Source organism: Petaurus breviceps, unplaced genomic scaffold, assembly GCF_028583685.1.
Source record: "Petaurus breviceps papuanus isolate PSGF00001 unplaced genomic scaffold, PetGlider_PUasm1.0 225, whole genome shotgun sequence".
In the NCBI taxonomy this organism is placed as follows: domain Eukaryota; kingdom Metazoa; phylum Chordata; class Mammalia; order Diprotodontia; family Petauridae; genus Petaurus; species Petaurus breviceps.
Genome location: NW_027185889.1, coordinates 3,917,692 through 3,939,564, shown reverse-complemented (window position 1 = coordinate 3,939,564; position 21,873 = coordinate 3,917,692). Strand labels below are relative to the sequence as shown.

Genomic DNA, 21,873 nt, shown 5'->3' with positions numbered 1-21,873 from the left:
AACTTTTTCTCTGGGACTTCCTGTGAGGAGTGGGAGAGAGTGACTTTTCTCCATGCCCTGCAGCCATGGATGCTGCTAACATATGGCAGCATACACATTGTTGTCTAGATAAGCCTGAGCCAAGGCCTCAGGACCCTGGCTGCATCTTCTGTTTCTCTTCCCTTCCCCACACTTCAAAGCATGGGTGATCCAACACATTTCTAAGGTTTCTAAGGAAGAACATTCCCAGTCTGGGGTTCTGGGTCTCACAATCAGAGATGACTAAAATCAGAGGAGGTTTTCTGTCACTACAAATTGGCCTTCTTAGAGAAGACAACCACAAAGTATGATGAGGTTCCTTCCAGGCTAGAGGCATCTATCTCAGTATTGTTCAGTTGCCCCCTTTACATAGGCTTATAGTATTGTGTGTGTGTGTGTATGCATACAGACATATATAAATTCCTTTTTTTAAAAAAGAGAAAATTAGTCCATACTTAAAACATTGTAACTTTTATGTTAATAATTAGCACTAAGGAATGACATTAAATCTGTGCTGGGGACTAGAAACAGGAAAGCAAACCTGTGATGGAAAATTGTGATTTAGGGGTCAAGAAAGATATAAAGATCTAAGACTAACAGTTGGCATTCAGAACTTAAACTTGGGTAACTAAGAGCAAGAGTAACATAAGGAGCAAGCATGCTCAGAAGACAGCCAAAAATTAGAACCAGTAAATAATAATACTACTAATAATACTTATTATTATGATTAGCTAGCATTTCTGTAAGACCTATTATGTGCCAGGCACTATACGAGGCAATTTACAAATATTATCTCATTTGATCCTCACAACAAGTCTGACAGGTAGATGCTATTATTATCCCCATTTTACAGTTGAGGAGAACAAGGAAAACAGAGGTTAAGTGACATGCCCAAGATCATACAGTGTCCGAGGTCAACATTAAACTTAGGGCTTCCTGACTCTAGGCTCAGCTCCACTGCACAACCTACTAGCTGCCTAGTGAACTAACTAAATAAGAGAAATAATCTAAAGGTGAAAGCAAAAGTTGGGACAAGACTTGGGTCAAGAAAAGAAGTACCATGGGATAAAATGGAAAACCTAATGTTGAACCATTAAGGACCTTGTTCTCTCTGCCCCTTTTTATGGGAAGAGCTTGCCAAAAGTTTGGCACAAGCATAAGTCTACCCTGGGAGGCAGGTGTAGGTCAGCAGGTTACTTAGCTTTCTTCTGGTCAAAGGTCTACACCTGGCAGCCAGGCCCTGTCTGCCAGACCTTGACAAATGGTGCATGATTACACTAATGAAGTACCAAAATCTTAATTCATCAGCTTTGGTACTACACCATGTGTCCTACATCTGGAGTAGCTCTTTCATTTATCAATACTTCATGAAGAGGGGAGAGTGGAAGAATAACAATGTTCTCTTAGTAGCAGGCTGCTTTACAGAATATAGAACATAAGAAAGGGATAATTATTCATTCTTACAGCACTCAGCTGGGAAAAGTAAAGATTTGCTTTTTCAACAACTTTTATCAACATACTCTATAATTGAAGATAAACTAATTGATACAGTGATCATTTATTCCTCAAAATAAGGAAATTTCTTTTTCATAGACCCACAGAGAGAAAAAAGGGATTATCTTTTAACTATCTTTATCTAAGGGAACATAAGGGAAAATTAGTAAAACATTGCTTAAATAACTATCACTGCATTCAAGTCCTAGGAGGTATCATAGTGTTTTAAAAATCACAGATTCAAGAAAGTAAAATTTAAAATGAGATTGGAAGTTTTTTTTTTTAATTTTCACACAGAACTATCTTAAACAAATGGAAATTATGGAAGACAGCATTCAAATTATACTATGGTTTAATTTAAATAAAACCAAGGAAATTATAAGTTAGTGCTGCCAAACCATTCTTGGTTTCCCATTGCGCCTAGATATTGTTCCACATACTGTTCCACAGACTACCATCCCCAGTGGATATATGGTTAAATGGATGTTGCAAGTGTTACCTTAAATCAGACTTTTCTCACTTCTTCAGGAAGTATGTCCAATTGTTAATTTAATTTGCATTTTTCCAATCCCAAAAAAAAGCAAACCTCCAAATACAACTGTTTTTGCAAAGCTCTTTCCTTCCAATTCTTTTTTTTTTCAAATGCCTGCTAGTCTCTTGAAAATTTGGTAAGTACATAAAAGCTGCTCTGTGAAATTAATGAAATGTCAGATGCACTTGAGGTTGAAAAGAAAAAGTAAACCAAACACATTTCACATGGGGAAAGAATACAAGTACAAATATGTTGCCTTATATGATGAAGCATGCATGAAAATTTTCCATACATATATGGGTCACCTTATCCAGTTTATTTTGGCTAATCCTACCATATATATACACATACACATATACATACACATATACATATACATGTGTGTATTTTTCCATATACATACACCAAAGACTACACATATATGTATTTGTCTACTATTCTAATTTGCAACAAATCTGTATGTCCCTTGGAAGTAATCAAAAAAAATTTCTTGTATTGGAAAGGTTTTCTTCTATCTACTACTGAGACATGTTCCAGTTTAAAGGGGCAAGAAAGCTCTAATTGTCTCTCTTCCTAGGGCATCCCCTTTCCAAAGTAACAATCCTCCTATTTAACAGGTAACATCTGTGGAGTTGCTATTGATTTTAGTTAGAATTTCCGTTCTTTCCCCCATTTAAAGAACTAAAACTACAGCATTGAGAATACAGCAGGGCGATTAGATTTGCTTAAAATTACAAACCTTATTTTTATTGAAAATGTTCTTAAAAGAGCTCACTTAAAAATACCACTCACACAGTAATAAAATTTTTAAAATTCACATTTAGCATCTTTGACCCCTTTGATAGTAACTAAGTGTTCCTGTGGCTAGAGTTGTATGATTAGCAGTACCTTTTTAAAAAAAATAACATGAAAAAATGAATACACAAGAAATATTTGCACAATACCTCAATTTTTTGAATAACAAATGTTTAGAAAATAAATTCAAATGTTTATTAACAGTTCATCTATAATTCAAAAAACTGAACTTAAAGTTCTAAACATTTCACAGTACTCTGATTTCTCTGGTTCATCACTCCTCTAAGAAAGAATTAGGTAATACTATAAAAAGGTAGATCTTCTTAGGGATAGTTGTGAAGTATTTATTTCATTGTTTTAGTTATACTTTGTAGCATTTTAGTTGAATACCAGCGATTCCTTTGTTTTTCAAATAGTAAAATCAGCATTCTCTGAGTCTCTGAACACTTTAATGTGTATTTTATAAAAAATAATAAACACTAGTGTTTATCTAGTGTCTACTATGTGCCAGGCTCTGTGCTGAGCATTTTACAAATATCTCATTTGATCTTCACAATGACTACGGGAGAGAAGTGATATTAAATGAAGCAAAGAGGGGTGGGGTGGGATTTTTCTAGCAAAAGTGGAGAGCATATTCTTGAATACATTGAAGGATTTCAACCCTCAATGGAAAGTTCATAGAACTTAATTAAATCTATATAGAACATATCGTATATTCATTTTAGCTTTTAGCCAGCCAGTCCCACCAAAATAGGCAAAAAAGAGAAGAAATAAAATTATCTTTATACAATGTGAGGATAAAGTTTTCATATACATATTATATATAATATATATCTATATATACATATATGTATATATATGCAAACATATATATGCCACTAAAAATTTAAGTTCACATAACTCTAGTACAAGTGCAAGATAAACTTCTGATATGATAATTCACTTGTTTTTTTAATTTTTTGCTGAGTATTATATTTGACTTTTATTCAAATAAAGTTTGAGTACTGTACTATTTCTTAATTGTATACATTTCAATACTTCACTGAGAATTTTTATATATTTTAAAGCCATTTTTAATTGTTATGTTTGTAACTTAACTGATAGCTGTGATTGACCCTTACCTTCAAAATACCCTTGTCTGGTATGGTGTGCTTTCTTTGCTGGCTTCACAGGGGGTTGTTTATTTCCATTATTTCTGAACAATGCCAGGCGCAGAGCAGGATCTAGACAAAAAGAAGTTAAAAATCAAAGGTCATTTCTGGCTCAATCATTCCCTGAAATAGCTCTTCTTGATTAAGTCATTTTAAAAAGTCTGAACCCTTTCCCTGTCATTGACAAGAACAAAATAATGATTTTTTTTTTTACTTCTAAATTATGTACATCAGAGAATGAAGCAAACCATACAGATTTACTTTTGCAATATACCTTCCATTTCTGATAACAAACATCAGTCGTCAATATTTTAAAATATACATGGTAAATCAACTACTAATATGATTATATTATTCTTATTTGTAGGTTATTATTCTTCCCTTTAGTACTAAGATTCCCCTTTATTATTGTATATGTCTCCATTTTTAAAAGTTCTGATGCCTTGGTGAAATAGAAGAAAATTTAAAGATGTGTTAGATATAATATCTATCTACTATATAATTCATTAATCTACTTTAGAATGGCTCCTGTATCCCTTTGTTTGTATCTACTACTTGATGCATCCTATGGCTATCAAGAATGGAAACATGGGAATTAGATCACAGAATTTGGAGCTGGAAGCAACTATGGAGATCATGAAGGCCAAATCTCTAATTTTAAAGATGAGAAGATAAAAGTCCTGAAAGGATGTGATTTGCCCAAGGACATATAGCTAGTCAATAGCAGAACCAGATTTAAACCCAAATCTTCCATTGAGAAAAGCAATGGAGTAAGATATGGGAAATGGGAGAAAAAAGAGAAAAAGGTGGAGGGAGCAATTAAATGAGGCTGAAATTGGAATGAAGTGAATAGGATTTTTTTTTGTTCTTGAAGATGTTAGTAGGTTAAAACTGACATGCCACTGTCATTCTGCATCCCATTGACAGTCTATATCAATTAGTTGTATATAAAATAAAGTCAAAGTTGACAATAAAGAAAGAGAAACAGGGATAGAGGAAAATGTTCCATTTCCAAGAATCATTGTCATGATTTCTTAATTGGTGATATAGAATCTAATACTGGGGAAATTTGATTCAGTTGAGGTGTTTTGGGACAATGAATCGAGCTTATAAAAGAATAATGAGGATAGTGAGATGCTACAGAATATGTTAAAGAAGAAAAGTATTTGTGATGCCAAGCAGATTGCTTATCAATGTGATATGTTAGGGTACAAATGGTTGTTTTTGTTTTGTTTTGTTTTTGATTTTATTTGCACTTCTGGCTAAGAAGTGAGAAATGATTAACTCTAGGTAGGAACTGTACTGAAACATTTGAAAACAAAATATAACAAATTCTATTTGTTTAATAACTATAATAAGTGCTTACAATTATGGTATTTAAAAAAGTGGGAATTGGTAATGTGTTGAGTTAAAAGGGTTTTTTTTTTGCTTTGTTCATTTTTAAGATTTGAAATCAAAAACATTTTAAAGAGCTATTTGACAAACCTGATGCTTTGTAGTTTTCCAGCTCATAGTCAATTCAAAGATATGTCTGGTTTTTTTGGCATTCTGACAATGGATATGAAAACAAGCAGTGTACAGTGTGGATGGGCCTACTGAATTGACTAAGTGATGATTCAATCTAACAGCTAGCAAAAACAAAAACAAAATAGACTCCTAAATTTTAAAATATTTAATTGATCAGTTATTTGACTCAAAACAATTGACTCAAAACTATTGACAAAAACAAATAGTTGTTTCGTTATTATGTATAAATTTAAGAGTTAGGTAGCATGTAGTAATCTGATAATTCTCCAAATCCTGATTTCAACTAATCTTTAAATGGCAGTTTATCCTTAGGAAGGAAGGTAAATTTTCATACAACAGAAAGATGACATTTCTTGAGATCAAGAAAAATCTTGGTCACCAATTTTTTTTTTTGGCATTTGCTTTAACAAACTGAGGGCACCCCAGACAATGTGGAAGATCATGCTTCTTGGACATTTACTATGACTAATCAGAAATATGTTAAAGTGTTATCTCATTGTTATGTCCCTCCCCATTCCCCCCCCCAAAAAAAAGCATAATTGACTCCTAATTAATATAAATAGAAAAGTGCTAACATACTCAAAAGTATGTCACATGGTCAGGGAAGAGCAATTCCTCAATGTTATTTTACATGTGAAAGACAGTCCATAATTCTTGTTAACAGGAACCTGCCATGTAAATTTTCATTTGATTTTCTGAGAAAATAAGCAGCAGAATGTTCTAGAGGACATGCTTTTGGTTCTTCTCAAAGTGGAAAAGAAGGTGATTAGGGGTCAAGCAAACTTGCCTTCAAGTCTTGACTTTGCCCCTAACTTTCTATGTGAATTTGGAAAGTCATTTCATCTTCCTAATCTTGTTTTCCCATTTATTAAAATGAGGAGGCATACTTTTCATTTCTGATTATAAACAGCAGTCATCAATATTTTAAAATATCAATGGTAAATCATATAGACATCATTCTTCCCTTTAATGATAAGATTCCCCTTTATTATTGCATATGTTTCCATTTTTAAAACTTCTGATGCCTCGGTGAAAATGAAGAAAATTTAAGTATGTATTAGAAAGATATGGCATCTATCTAATATATTTCATTCATCTACTTTGGAATGGTTTCTGTATCCCTTTCTATGCTAATATTTTATGACTAGGAGTCTCTGACCACACATCATCTCAATTTATTGAAAGCTTAAACAATGAAAAGGGTTAAGCATATGAAAGACAAGAAGATAAAAATAATAGTCTAAATGTATTCTACTAATTAACACCTACTCCTTCTCCCTCTCCAGAGTTGTATAAATTTTATTATACCCCCCTTAAAAGATTAGTTTTTAATCTTTATCTCTAAAACATCTTTTAAAGAACCTCAACTACCTTTTTCACATTCCTCATAATTTAGATAAAGTTTGTACCTTAATTATATATTTAACTTATTTATATCCTCTTCTTGTTTCTTGTATTTTTATTTTGTATCCCAGTCCCTTACTTACCCTACCCCTCCTCCAGGCAAGATTCTTGTAAGAATTTTGATGCTTAGAATTATATCTTCTACTGTTATATAAATTATCAGATAAGCTAGCCTTTTCTTAATTTGTACATGTTCTACTAAAATTTTATAGTAGATGACAACATATTTTGTTGATCTATACTATTGCAAAATAATCAACAGACATTTATAAATTTAAGGCAATAGAGTTTTCCACTGAAAGTTCATTGGGGGAGGCTAGGTGGCTCAGTGAGTAAAGCGCCAGCCCTGGAGTCAGGAGGACCTGAGTTTGGTTCCTGACTCAGACACTTAACACACACACACACACACACACACACACACACACACACACACACAAACTAGCAGTGTAACCTTGGGCGAGTTACTTAACCCCAATTGCCCTCCAAAAGGCAAAAAAAAAAAAAAGTAATTTCACTGGGAGTTTCCAAACCTGAAATCTACCCTTTAAGGAGAGAGACATCTCCAAGGAAATGATGCTCTTTTTAACTGTGAAATCAGAAAACTTGAAAACATTCTCATAAAGGGTACAACCATGATGGATATTCTTTATCAATTATTGTCACTTTACAAAACAGTTACTAATTTTGTAGAAAAATCTGTGAAAGGTAGAAAAATGTACAAAAAATATTCAATTTTTCAACATTTACTAATATGTTAGAAAAATAATAGAATTTTGTTGTTTTTGAGGAAAGAGGTGAGATAAATTAGAAAATGTTCATTCTAAGTTATTTTCAGAGAGAAACAAAACTGAACCTTAGAAAACCTAGGTATTTACATTTGGGGTGTTTTTTTATCATCATTATTCCAACTTTTTTAATTAAACTTTATTTACCATTGCATCTTGAAGGAAATTCATAGTGGGGGTTCTAGATCAGTTGCAAATGCATCCTCTTTCACAAAGCAGATCACAGAATTAAAGCTTTTGAGCTAGATGGGATTTCAGAGGCCCCTAAGTTGTACCCCCTCATTCTTCAGAGAAGTTATGAGGACCAGGAAAGTGACATAATTACCCCAAGGTCACACATATAATAAGTAGCAGAAGTGGGATTTGAACCTGGGTCTTCTAATTCCAAATCCATTGCTCTTTCCATTGTACCATATTGCCTCTTCTGGGAAACTAGTTTACAAAATTTGAATTTTCATATAATGAGTTCTAGCTGCCCACTAATTTTCATTATAAAATGAAATAAGTTTATTCATGGAATTTTAGAGCTGCAAAATACCTTTAGAGATGATTTAGTTCAACTTCTTATTTTTTTAGAAACTGAGGCCTAGGGAAGTAAGAGCATAGATCTAAAATAAGATGGGAATCTCAGAAATATGATAGTTCGACCCTTTCATTTGACAGATCAGGACACTAAGACCTAGGGAGACAAAGTTATTTTCTCACCATCACAGATCAGTACAAGTAGAAAAGCTGAGATCTGAAACCAGGTCTACAATTTGGTGAAATGTACAAACTTCTTTATTTGGCATTCAGAGCCCTTTAGAGCAGTCTAGCTCCTTGTCTTTCCAAGATGACTGCACCTTCCTACTCCACCTCATGCACCATATTGTCTAGCCCAACTGGTTGACTAGATGTTTTCCATATAGAATACTTTATCTCACATCTTGATGTGAGGCTCTTCTGTGTGATTATAGGCTCTTCCCTATGCCTAGAATTCTCTTGCTCTTTTTCACATCAACCAGGTGACCCAGTGCATACAGCACTGGACTGAAGAGCCAGGAAAACTGGAGTTTGAATCATGACTCACATGTTTACTCTGTGTTCCTGAGCAAGTCCCTTCACCTCCCTAATGCTGGATATCCTCAGTCGGATAATGGAATAGGGAACTATTTTTCTGAGTAGTCCTGTGGTTCTGATATCCAATGTTAAGTATCTTACAAGCTTCAAGGCATTATATAAATATGAGGTATTTTCAGCATAGCAGAGCCAAGTATTAATAACAGCTTAAATGTACATATTCTATTCTTACCCTCATGAAATTATTAATCCCCTTCAGGGAACAGTTGAAGGGCCATCACCTAGGAGGAGTTTTTCCTAATGCCCTTTATTAATAGTGCTCCATCAGTCTGATTTATTTTATATCTCCTTAGGTGTGACTATATTGCTTTCTCCAAATAGAATGTAAGCTCCTTGAGGGCAGGACTGTCCATTTTTGTCTTTGCATTCCCGGTTCCAAGCACAGTGCCTGACAACTAGCAGGAATTCAAAATATGCTTGGGAAATTGAATTGAAAACAGGACAAGTAGGTGGCAGAAGAGGGGCCAGACCAGAGGTTTTTAAACTCTTGCCTCAGGTCTCCTTTATACTCTTAAGAACTGAAGACGCCCTGATCCCACTCCAAAGAATTTCTGTTTATGTGTGTTATATCAATTAGTATAAACCACATTACAAATTAAAATGTCTCATTATTATTATGAAAACAGTTTTGAATGTGAGGACCTCCTGGGAGGGTCTTAGGGATTCCCCAGCCACATGAAAGCACAGAGATGAGAGATGGAACATTGGATACATGAAACAGCAAGTTGGTCACTCTTGCTGGCCTATAATTTGGGAGAGATGTTCAATAAGCCTGTAGACATAGCTTGAAGCAAGAATGGGAAGGGATTGCAAGGAGGAAACTCCAACTGCAGCCTACACGTTCTTTGGCACCTCTAGCCCTAGAGAGTTGTCTGGAGGCCTAAAAGAGATTAAGTGATTTGCCTGTAGTCCTACAGCTAGTACATGTCCCTGGCAGATGGTGAATGCAGCTCTTCTAGACTCCAATGTTGACTCTGTCCACTATTTCATGCTGTTATTATATGTAGCTCAGTTATATAAACTAATGGCTTTCCATGAGTTTTGGCAAATGAACGCCTTTCCCCCTTTAAACTCTCCTATTTGTAACAAGTTTTTTTTAAAAGTTCCTATGTCAGTAGTATTTTTCTTTATTCGAAAGGCTTTTTGTTTTCCTCTTTTGGAGTTTCCTTATCCTTTACTTTAGTTCACTTGTACATTCTATTATCACTGGTATCTATGGATATATAAAATCCTGTATTCTATTGTCACTGATTCTCTGATATCCATGGATACATAGAATTAAAGGATATAAGATTAAGAGTTGGAAGAGGCCTTTGGGAATCACTTAGACCAGGGGTGGGGAACCACAGAATGACCTTCTAGGTTCTTGGGTGTGGTCTTTTGACTAAATCCAAGTTTTACATAATGAATTCTTTTATTAAGGGAATTTGTTCTGTAAAGTTTGGATTCAGTCAAAGGGCTGAAGTTAAGTGTCTGAGTTAATTGACTTGTTCACAGGTCATAGAGTCAGAATTTGCACCCATGTCTTTTGACTACAAATTCAGAGCCCTTTCTATCAATGTGCATTCAGCAAGAGTTGTACAGCAATAAGCACCATTGAAAATGAACAGACTGACTATGTTCCAGGCTATATCTTTCTATTAAATGACAAAAGCCAGATTATTGTCTTTTCATTAAATGATAAAAAAGTTATTTAATGTTACCTGATCGATGAGTTGTTTTTTTTTAAGCAATTGGGGTTAAGTAACTTGCTCAAGGTTACACGGCCAGTTATTTCTGGGTGTGGTGGTAAGTATCTGAGCCCGGACTCAATCCCAGGTTATCCCAACTCTGGGGCCAGTTGGTCTTGCTCAATGAGCCACCTGGCCGCCCCAAGTATTTATTTTTTTTTTGCCTTTTGGAGGGCAATTGGGGTTAAGTAAATTGCCCAAGGTTACACGGCTAGATTTTTTGTGTGGGTGTTAAGTGTCTGAGGCCTGAACTGAACTCAGGTCCTCCTGACTCTGGGGCCCGCACTTACTCACTGTGCTACCTAACCACCCCTGATGAGTTTATTCATACCTTTGAAAAAAAATTTTTTGGAGAGCACAGTCTGTTCCAAGAACTACAAAGCCATCCCTTGATATTACATGGGAACTTAGTGACTTTTATGGCACTTGCTTCTATTAGTGGTCATTGCCTCTTGACCTACCATTCTAGTTATTCTCTTGCTCCCTTGTCTTCTCTTCCTCAACTTTCTTCCAAAGTCTATAGAGTATTAAGTATACTTTTTTATTAGTAGTAAATTAATAATAACGATAGTAACAACTTATACACAGAACTTTTAGGTATAAAAATGAATCTTTAAGCACATTATCTAATGTTGACCTTACAATCACTCCACAAGTTGCTATTCAGATGTTCATTTATATCCAACTCTCTGTGATACTGTGGACCCTGAAGTCCATGGAGTTTTCTTGGCAAAGATACTGGAGTGATTCTCCATTTTCTTCTCAGGGATATTAAGAAAAACAGAGGTTAAGTGACTACTAAGCATCTGAGGTCAGATTGAAATCAGGTCTTCCTGACTTGCTCTGTCTATCTCCACTGAGCCACCTCGCAGTCTCCTAAGTGTAATTATTATTATTTCCTCTAATTGCCACTGAGTTTAAAGAAGTTGTGGTTCATCAAAATTCACATGGCTGATGGGTAATAGAGTTACAACTAACCAATCTTATCCAATAAACATTTATTTATTTATTTTTGCCTTTTTGGAGGGCAATTGGGGTTAAGTAACTTGCCCAAGGTTACACGGCTAGTTTTGTGTGTGTGTGTGTGTGTGTGTGTGTGTGTGTGTGTGTGTGTGGGTGGGTGTCAAGTGTCTGAGGCCAGAACTTGGGTCCTCCTCACTCTGGGGCCAGTGCTTTACTCACTGCACCACCTAGCTGACCCCCAATAAACATTTATTAAGTGGCTACTATGTGCCAGGTATCCAATCTTGTTTCCAAATACATTGCTTTTTACATTATGTCTTGCTGCCTCCTGCAGCTAAATAAATTAATGATCCTCACTGATCTCTGATGAACAAGATACATCTTTGAATTACTTGATCAGGACTAGAGATGCTCACTAGGCTTTTTTCAGTCATCTCCCATTCACTTCTCAGGAAAAGTATTCTCCCCCTCAAACCTCTGCCTTTGTAGACTGTTAATTCCTAGTGGGCCTTCCTGACATTCTAGTTTTCTATTGTTAGCCTCTTAGATCTGAACAACTCCATCACCATATTTGTATTTTATTTGTTCACCTTTATCATTTCAGTAAGTCCTCTCACCTCAGCTATCTTGCATAAATATTCTATCATGGACTTTATTTTACTAGAGAATGTTCCATATAAGAACATATATAATCATCCAAATTTTCCTTTTTTCACAATTGATGGAACTACTTTATCATTTTTTGCACTACCTTCCTATATAATAAACCATAACTACTTTTTAAAAATAAATCATTAGCCAACTAAACCTCTCACCCTTGCCTTCCAGTTAATGTTAGTGGGTTTCCCTTTTTGATAACATCATAGGCCCTATGCTTCCCTCTTCTTTCTACTCACTAAATATTAACTGTTAAACTCCAAACTGAATCATCAAACAAACAAACCAATCCTTCCTCTGCTTCTATACACAGGACACTAAAAAAGGTTACTGCTGAACTGAGTCTAGTTACTAATGGTTCATGTTCATCTTCATTTTAAAAATAATACTTAATTTTAAAGACTGATAATAGATTGTACTTCCTCATGGCCAAGAGGTGATGGACTGGAGGTGCAAAATGAGAGACATTTTTTCAGACACAGAAAAGATATGAATTTTGTTTTTGATAATTATAAATATTTGATTATAAGGGAGGGCTTGTATTGGGGGGCTGTGAGTAGTGATATAAAAAGAGGAAGAAGAAAGTTGTCAGTGAACATTTAAAAAATATGATTCTTTTATGATTATATTACATTTAACATACACAGAAAAAAACTTTTATAACTGAAGTTCAGTTTCATATACAGTCCTTTTTTTGTATATTTAAATGATTAGGTTGGTTAATCTGTTAAATGTATCATATAAAGAAAAATTTAAAAAGGAAATACTTGCTAACCAATACTATGAATTCACATAAAGATACAATCATCAATTAGTTACCTGCTAAATTCTCCTGTTCCATCTCATCATTCATCTTTATAAAATGACATCACCTCCTTCAATGTTATCCAAACTGAATTCCACTCAAATAACTGCCAACCCTAAACCACAGTTCTGCTATTTGATGATAATCTATCATATCTTCCTCCTTTGCCAGTGCCACCCCATTGATTTATATCATTTTTTCCAGTGGTGTTAAATTAATTGGCTCCTCCTTCATATACTCTTCTTTATCTCACCTTGAAGCAAATTCCCTAACAAAAATCGATAAACAAAACTAGAAAATAGAGATAGGAAGCATAGGCCTCTTGCTTTAAAATGAATTACAAGTTTTCATGGTGGAATTTTGTATTTTAATTTCCATAATCGATTCAATCAACATTCCATCTCCTTGATGACACAAAACTCTGTTTTTAGGACATAGTCTGACCCTATCTGAATGAATGTTTCTAGTCTCTAACCTTTAAGGATGAAAAGACAAAAGTCAAGCTGAGACTCCCATGGATTATGCTGCCCTCTGGTGTCCCGAAGAGTTCCAATTCAGGTGAAAAAAATAAGACATTCATACCATACATATAACCAATAATTAAGCATTATGTTTGCAAATTGCTGTAATTTCTTTGAAATATAATTTAAGCTAAATTTGGAAAATAATTTGGTTTTTACTCTTAAATGAGGTTTTAGGTAGTGATTCTTACAAGGCAGAGTTGCTCTCTTCACCATATTTCATAGAATCAAAAAATTTTAGAGCTATAAGATGCCTGAGAGTTCAACACTCAATTTGCAGATGAGGAAATTGAGGACCAGAAAGTTAAACTGGCTTTCTTGAAACTATCAATCTATAGACAGTGTCTTAAAAAATAGAAAGCCATCTACCTATAAGCAACATATTCATTTAGGAAAAACTACATTATTAATGAGTGAATTTGTAAAAATTTCCCTTTTTTGTTTTATTCTTATCATTACAAGGTCATAAAACAATCAAATTCATGTCTGTTAAGGCTTGAGGAGCAGCACTGTTAAAGATGGTTGCACATGTGAACATTTTCCCACTTCAAATTTTCATTTGACAGCTGAGTTTAGATTAATTCAGGGGGAAATTCTGTAAATGAGAAATATACAACTATAACCTAACAAAGAAACAAATCCACACCAGGTTTCACAGAAAGTATCTTAAAATAAATTATGACTTTAAATATAAAAATGCCACTTAAAAAGACTTTATGCTGAACAAGTCAAGCTTTAGGAATCACTGTCATTAAACATATCTGCATAAATATGTACATACATTAAGTTATAATGTTTAAATTGAAATTATATCTTAAAAATCTGGGGCATTTATCTGTTACCCTACTATGCCCCCTTGTGACTGGTCATTATAGGTTTTTTTGTTGTTGTTATTTGATAATTTTTTTGGTCTCTGCAAACCTACAATGAGAGCTTTTGTGTATGAGTGTATGCTTTGCTGTATGTATAAGTAGAACTAACTATAATGATTTATAAATTTACAAAAAGAATTAACTTACAATGTACACATGCACAGTCAAAGAATCCCGTAAAATTCATATGACAAAAAATTATTGACATAAACTGCTATAACTTTAAACAAGAAAAATCTAATGCCTGACCTCATATATGTTTGATTGAAATAGCAAATATGATGGAGCAAATAGCCTGGTAGTCAACATCCTCATTCTTGTGCAATTTGAGGCTTTCTTATATCACATCTAAAGACAGTATAATAGAAAGGAAAAAAACTGGGTTTAAGTCATATTTTTGACTCTGATTGATGTTATGACCTTCAGCACCTTCTGAAACTGTTTTCTCATTTGTAAAACAACAGGTTTAGATCAAATGACCTTTAAAGAACCTTGTGGCTTTACCATTTTTTAATTTTTAGGTTTCAGTTCACAAGAGCACTAGGCTTAATGTTTTTATGTCTTGCTTAAAAGAGCTGTGCAGTAAAAATTTGTCAGCTTATGTATGAATGAGGTACACAGACTCCTCATGGAATTTGCAGGAATGTTACGGAGCCTTCTGCCTCTCTCAGAGATGGTATTTAATGTATATTTTTTTAATGATCAAAATTATACCAATGCTGCTGCTACTGAGAGTAATCTATCAAGAAATCAAAAGGCATTTTTTAGATATTAATATTCTCTGTACGGGACACAGAGCCTGTGCTGTCTTTACTTCCATTCTGCCTGATCACATTTAGGTGACAGAGCTCTTGGTGATATAATGACACTCATAGCTCAAATGAGAAGGTAGGTGCTTCAAATGTGATGAAAGTCATGTGTATTTGTTAGTAAAATGATTTCCTAAAATGTTACAGACACAAATATTTTAAATGTGTAAAATAATGGAAAACATTGTAATTGCCCAAAGATGACCTTAACAGTATAGTTTACATATATAGGAAAATTAATACTTTGTTGTATCTTTGAAACTGAGAAAGTGATAATCAATCTACTAATGGTCATAATTACATAAAATGCCAGAGACATTATGGAAAGAGTCAAAAAAAAAATAAAATGACTGCTTGGGCTACTTCAACTCACTGGCTCACTAGAATTATAGCCATTTTTGTGATTCTTACTCATAGACAAGTGTACTACTCTAACTTTTTTCTTTTGACTATGAAGTTGATGGAAGTCTAAAAATGTCAATCTCTATATTTCAGTAGCTCTCTCATACACATTTTGATCACAAACTTTACATGACTAATGGCAAATGCCAACAGCAAACAACATTGTTATTCACCTTTTGGAAAAGTCTTCTTTAAGACAAACTATGAAAAAAAAAAAGAGAGACATCAAAATTTATAGGAACCTGCACTTGCCACCAATGACATCTGTAAAATAGTTGAGAACATTTAATAAATCCATTGACATGATAAGAGGTGTCCAGTGAAGGAAAGCTGGCAACATAGAGTAGTCAGGTCAGGCAAGCGGGACAGAAAGAATGAAGCATTTGGATACTTTCCAAGCTCTACAAAACCACGTGCTGGGACTTGGAAGCCATCTATTATACTCACACTACAGGTGTCAATCATGAAATCTCTAAAACTACCATTCATGAAACTTAGAAACTTATATAAATAGCCTGCAAGATAAACAGGAGTCTAAAAAACGTAATGACTGATTGTACACCATGAAGGTTTTATAAGGAAGGAATCAGCAAAGTTAAAAGAAATAAAACCACTTGGAGACATATTATCACTTAAATTCTCAGCTCGACAATTTCAGAAATCAACAAATAAAAAACATCAAAAATACAGAGGTAAACAAAAATATGGTAACAAAAACACTCATCTTTGTACAACTTAGAATATTCATATTTCAGAGAATATTGTATTTAGGGCTATATAACCAAGCATTTCAAAATAATATTAATTTATTGATCTATTTTGTATTCGTTAGAGTCATTAACTTGTGTGTGCATAATCATTTCTGACCTTTCATTTCTATCTTTATTTAAAATGAGGATGTTTTAGGAAAAAATATTTGCAGATATTCCTTATAAAGGTTTAAATAGGAAATCTATACTAGATAAAGACAGATGTTCAAAATACATTTGTATTGTTCACCCACCTAGTTTATGCCTTGTTTTCTTAGATTTCATTTTCTGGGCTCTCTTTAGCATCAACTGAGCAGTAGAAATATCCTTAAAGCCCCTAAAAATGTAATAGTAAAATAGGTAAAAACAACAATTCAACAGACATTAGGTATTATGTATGTGCACACACACATATGTGTGTCTGTGTATTATATATATATACACACACATGTATATGGGTACACATAGTGACAGAATTATTGTATCTCAGTTAAATTATTCTATTATGAGATTTTTAATTAATGGAAAATATTAAAATATTCATAGAATTATGGTTTAATCAGTCTAGCATGTCAAATAGACTAGTCAAAATCAATACTGAATTAGAAAAAAACATCATTTAAAAAATTATCTTGGTCTTTTAATTTATAACATAATGCAGACAGAGAGAATATATAGAAAACATACCATTCCTCTGAAATTTTTTCTTCTTTTTTAGATCTTAGGGACATTTTCATATAGCTCTTGAAATCAGATGAAGAGGACAGCTTTGGACTTTCTGATCTGCCAACAGAAGAGAACTAGTGACAACTGAGTTAAAGTATGATTGCATTCTTTGTTAAACTGCAAACTGTTTATGCTCTGTAAAACACGGAAATAAAATCTATTTTGAATAACAGAAGAAGCCTTTATCTTAGAAAGTAATAAAAGCCTGCCATCAATTTAAAATGTTTACATTTCAATTACTTGAAGCATATTTCAATCCCTTTCTGCAGAGGAATGCAGCATGGAAAGAAATTCTCCTTTAATCCTTATCTATACCTAGGGAGCTATATTTAAGTGTTTCCCAGCTGAAAATAATTTTATTAGAATCCTAGCTGTGGAACTTTATTGATTTTAAAAATATTACTAACTTTTATAGTTTGCATAACAAAAAAAATCCCTACAAAATTATCCTTAAAAAACCCTAAACTTCAATAAATTAATTACTTTTATTATAAATATATATATATAATAAAAATAAAGAACTCTACCCTTACTCTTTGCTAAATTATAACTAGTGCTTCAAAGAATGTTATTTATTCATTTATTTAAGTGAAGAGTTACTTCCCCACATATGCAAATATATTGATTTAACTTACCTGTCAGTAAACAGAGAGTCTTCAGGAGAGAATGGGTTTTCTCTCTCACTACACTGCCAAGCTTGATCTGGTTGATATGGTAAATTAAGTGAGGTGTCATCAGAGGACAAATATCCTGAATTCTTATCAGAAAGGAGAATGTAAATACTGCATTACTTTCATTTGAATTTTGAACATTTTTATTGCTATACATTGTTTGCCTTAAAGCTACAGAAAATACAAGTAAATATTTGTAACTTATACTTCATTATAAAGACAAAAATGTTCAAAAAATGAAAATTTATGAAATGTATGCATAAATGTCCTTTGTTCTTATGGGGAGTAGTATGTATTTTGGAATGGTTTGCATATAGTAAAATGAATAATTACAAAGAAGCACAAAAAAACCCCTCAGAGAGCTAAAACTTCAAAGTTTATCAAATACATAATGGATATTACAGTTCATTGACCTCTGAGAAGTTTCAGCCATTGCCATCTTAATGCAGACTTTTATATTTTTAATGTACTGTATCAACTAGTGATTCTTAGCCCATTGCCAAACATGCAGCTGAAGACCATCATCTTTTTTTTTTTTGCTACTGTGAAGCAAAGTGTTGAAAGTATTCCAAAATAAAGAAAAAAAATGAAGTATATGAAAGAAAAAGCCTCATGAAAAATTGCATCTGGGGATGAAGAGGAAGTCAGAGGCTTCTAAAAGTAATTGTGTTTTTCAAGTCAATAAATTGCAGTATTAATCACCCAAGTGTAGCATAACCTTAAGAAATGAACAAAGATCTAGGACTAAGAAATTTCCATGACATGTTACCTTTGGCTGGTGCAGCTCATTTGGGACAGCCTGTGTTTTGGAAGGGAAGTTGGTGGAATCCAAAGAGAACCATTCTTTCTCTAATGCAGCCTGTGTGAATAAGAAATGTCCCAAAGTACACTGATAAAATCAGTTTCATCTAGATAACTTTTACAAATTCTCTTTTAAACTGTCTTATATGCTGTAAATGTTGCAAAAGTTTTCACATAATACATCAGAGATTTTTCCTTGTAGGAAACTTTTGTCCTGTGCAATTTTGAGATGTTGTGACATAATGGATTATTGAATGTAACTTTTTTAAAAATTGCAATCTGATAAACCCTGCTCAGTGTCTTCACCTACTTGACAGGTATAATTCCAAAAAGCACTGGAAATAACATGTAATCATTATTCACAAATTGATACATAGAACAAATATATCCAAATGATCATACATTCTCACCTAACTTGTATAATTGGTCTATGTTAGCTGACATATTTTTTTTCTTAGAACTGAGAGGAAAAAAATGTGTATTCATTTTTCAGGTAGGTCTGAGAAAAAAGGTGTTCTTATCCATTTTTCAGTTTTTCACCATAGCTTCTCAGGAAACATGAAAGAATGTATTATGTGGTGATGAGTAAAACATCACTAGTAACATGATTCCTATTATCCAGGCCTCTATCTACTTTGTCCTTTGTGTTAATCTTGATCCTGTGCCCTTCTTCCAAAATCCCTTCCCCCTATAATTTAAAAACATCTTTCTCCCATTTATGAGATATGTCTAGGATATATTCTGTCTTAAGCAGAACCTGAGATAGATGGTTATCCTAAGCACTGGATAATTTAGTATAGAATTACTGAGACTATTTATTGCTTGGACTGTCTAATATGACAGTATATACTTTAACTGATATATGATAGGGATTACATGATTCTTTAAGGAAAGTTGATAATAGAATCACATTTCACTTATAAGGAATTACTCTGAATACTGATCAAATGCTCTTTTTTAATTACAAAACTGGTCTGTATACTTAACAGTGTAATTAAACTTAACAATTCTTAATTTTTTTCATTTATATGTTTCTAATATTTTTTGTGATCATATGATTCAAGAAAGCCCTTTTCTAATATTGATATCAGGGAGAGAATTAACACCCTGGTAACAAAATAACTTTCTTTTACTTGTGTTCCTAGAAGATATTTGACAACACCCATGATGTACTTGACTCCTTACCATAAGGACATTGTAGACAAAATTCAATGGTTCATAAAATCACATTGGCTTATGCCCTAAAATAATACTTCATAATTATTATACGGCACACAACCAAATTCAAACAAAGTATCTTTTTGCTCAACAGCCACTGAAATGAATAAGGGTGATATATTATCAAAACATTTCTTTGGGATTTTACACTTATTTCTTACATTGGGAAATCTACAATTCCCAACTTGACAGTATAAATTATTCCTTTACCAGGATGGTAATAAAGGAAACACAGTCATCATTTTTGAAAAATTATGCTTTAATAACAATGCATAGAGATCTAAAATGAACATAATTCAGTACTTAAAGGTTGTATTATTTTGTAAGTGTAAGAACTACCTCTACCAATTTAGAATATAACTCCTTCATATTTTTCTGTAAGCAGAAAATTATCAGCTGATAGTCAATCACTCCACCGTCTAGTAGGATGGTCCTCAAACAAGAATCATACAGATAGTTTCATTTCTTTTATACTATGGTTAATGGTTATTTATCTTGTATACCTGAGCCACAAATATTACCTGGTGTGAGATTTTTTTAATCACTAGAAACTTTAATATTTACAATAGAAAACTGAGAACAAGATATTAAATTCCTTCTTAAGTCTTTGACAAATAGAGTGAAATCTAAGATCATCCCTAGAGAGCATCTAAGCCAAGGGCAAATCTCTTATACCATATAGTCCCTCCTCAGCTTCCTCCCTTAACATTTATCTACAGGTAAAACCTAGTTAAATAATTATCAACAACAGCCTTAAAGGGGCAAAGGTGGTGAGATCTCTCTCTCTCTCTCTCTCTCTCTCTCTCGCTTTCTCTCTCTCTCTCTCTCTCTCTCTCTCTCTCTCTCACACACACACACACACACACACACACACACACACACACAACCATACAATTTGAAGGATGGTTTTGGAAGGATAGAAGAAAATATGGCTATTAGACATGAAGACCCAAACAAATTCTGTATGTGTATAAGCACATTAGATTTTTGTTTTCTGGGGTTTGGTTTGGTTTTTTAGCACTAGCTGTCAAAGGCAACTCTGTGACCCCTATCTGATAGTGTTTCCTTTGATGCTTCCTAGGTTTCCAAAGTTCAGACTCAAGTTGATTAGCCTCATTTGTTACAACCAAGTGATGGCCCTGGTAACATTGTTAGCTTCCCAAATTAGGGTCTACTTTTTGGAAGGGCTTTATGAGGGCTGGTATCAAATGAAGACTTCATTCAAATCAGAATTCAAGACTTAATCAAGAAACCCAATTCATGGTGATGGAGTCAAGATGGTAGAGTAGAAGCAGGACTTCAGCTGGGCTCCAGCTTCCACCTTCCCCAATTCATGTAAAAGGGGACTCTAAAAAAAACTTTGGAGCTGCAGAACCCACAAAATGACACAGAGAAGTTAACCTCCCACTGAGGATAGCCCGGCAGGCAGGCAGCAAGTGTCCAGCGCAGCACTCTGGGAGCCAAGATCAGGCCCATGTGAGCCTGAGGTTTTAGCCCCAGGGTGGGCCTGACCAGCCGCTGCCGCTGGAGGGACTCCAGATCACCAGCAGTGGCTGTCTCCACATTCATCAACACATAGATGCAAAGGACAAAGTGAGAGATCAGTGAAGTCTGGACTTTGGGACCCAGTAGGTGGGAGTGTGTCAGCTGTTGCCCCAAGGGCAAGAAGCCGCTAAGACTCCATGCCAGCGCCATTTTACAGCTTCAGCTCCTGGCCTGCAGAGTGTAGAGAGACCAAGCGACCAGTCTGAGGGGTAATCACTCTTGCTTTAACCTGCTTGGATCTGGATTGCAGTCTAGGGTGGAGGTCCTGGGGTGTGTTATCAGCTTGCCAGAGTTTGTGGAGGCCTCAGAGAGGGCACCCAACTAATACCTCTGGCAGCTGAGAAAACCTCAGCGTTTGGGATGAAAACTCCCCTGTCTGATGGCAGAGTCCTACTGTGGCAAAAAGCTCAGGGGTCAAGTGATTGAGGGGCGACATGACCAGACAAAGGAAGCAAAACAAACAGAAGATTCCAACATTAGACTCCTATTTTGGGGACAAAAAGGAGCAAAGCATGGAACAGGAGGAAGACAGTGTAAGGGTTATGGGATTTAAAGATCTCCCATGCCCCATGGACGTGC

The 21,873-nt window shown here is 34.3% G+C and overlaps 1 protein-coding gene across 1 annotated transcript in view; it reads right to left on the bottom strand.

The window, feature by feature from the left end:
* Positions 1-21,873, bottom strand: part of LRRIQ1 (leucine rich repeats and IQ motif containing 1) — a 308,516-nt gene that overhangs the window by 130,778 nt on the left and 155,865 nt on the right. The window contains exons 20-24 of the mRNA XM_069095103.1: positions 18,500-18,589; positions 17,695-17,816; positions 17,021-17,116; positions 16,588-16,670; positions 3,961-4,062 (exon numbers count right to left, since the gene is read on the bottom strand). Coding sequence (XP_068951204.1) covers positions 3,961-4,062; positions 16,588-16,670; positions 17,021-17,116; positions 17,695-17,816; positions 18,500-18,589 — 493 coding nt within the window. The remainder of the gene's footprint in view (positions 1-3,960; positions 4,063-16,587; positions 16,671-17,020; positions 17,117-17,694; positions 17,817-18,499; positions 18,590-21,873) is intronic.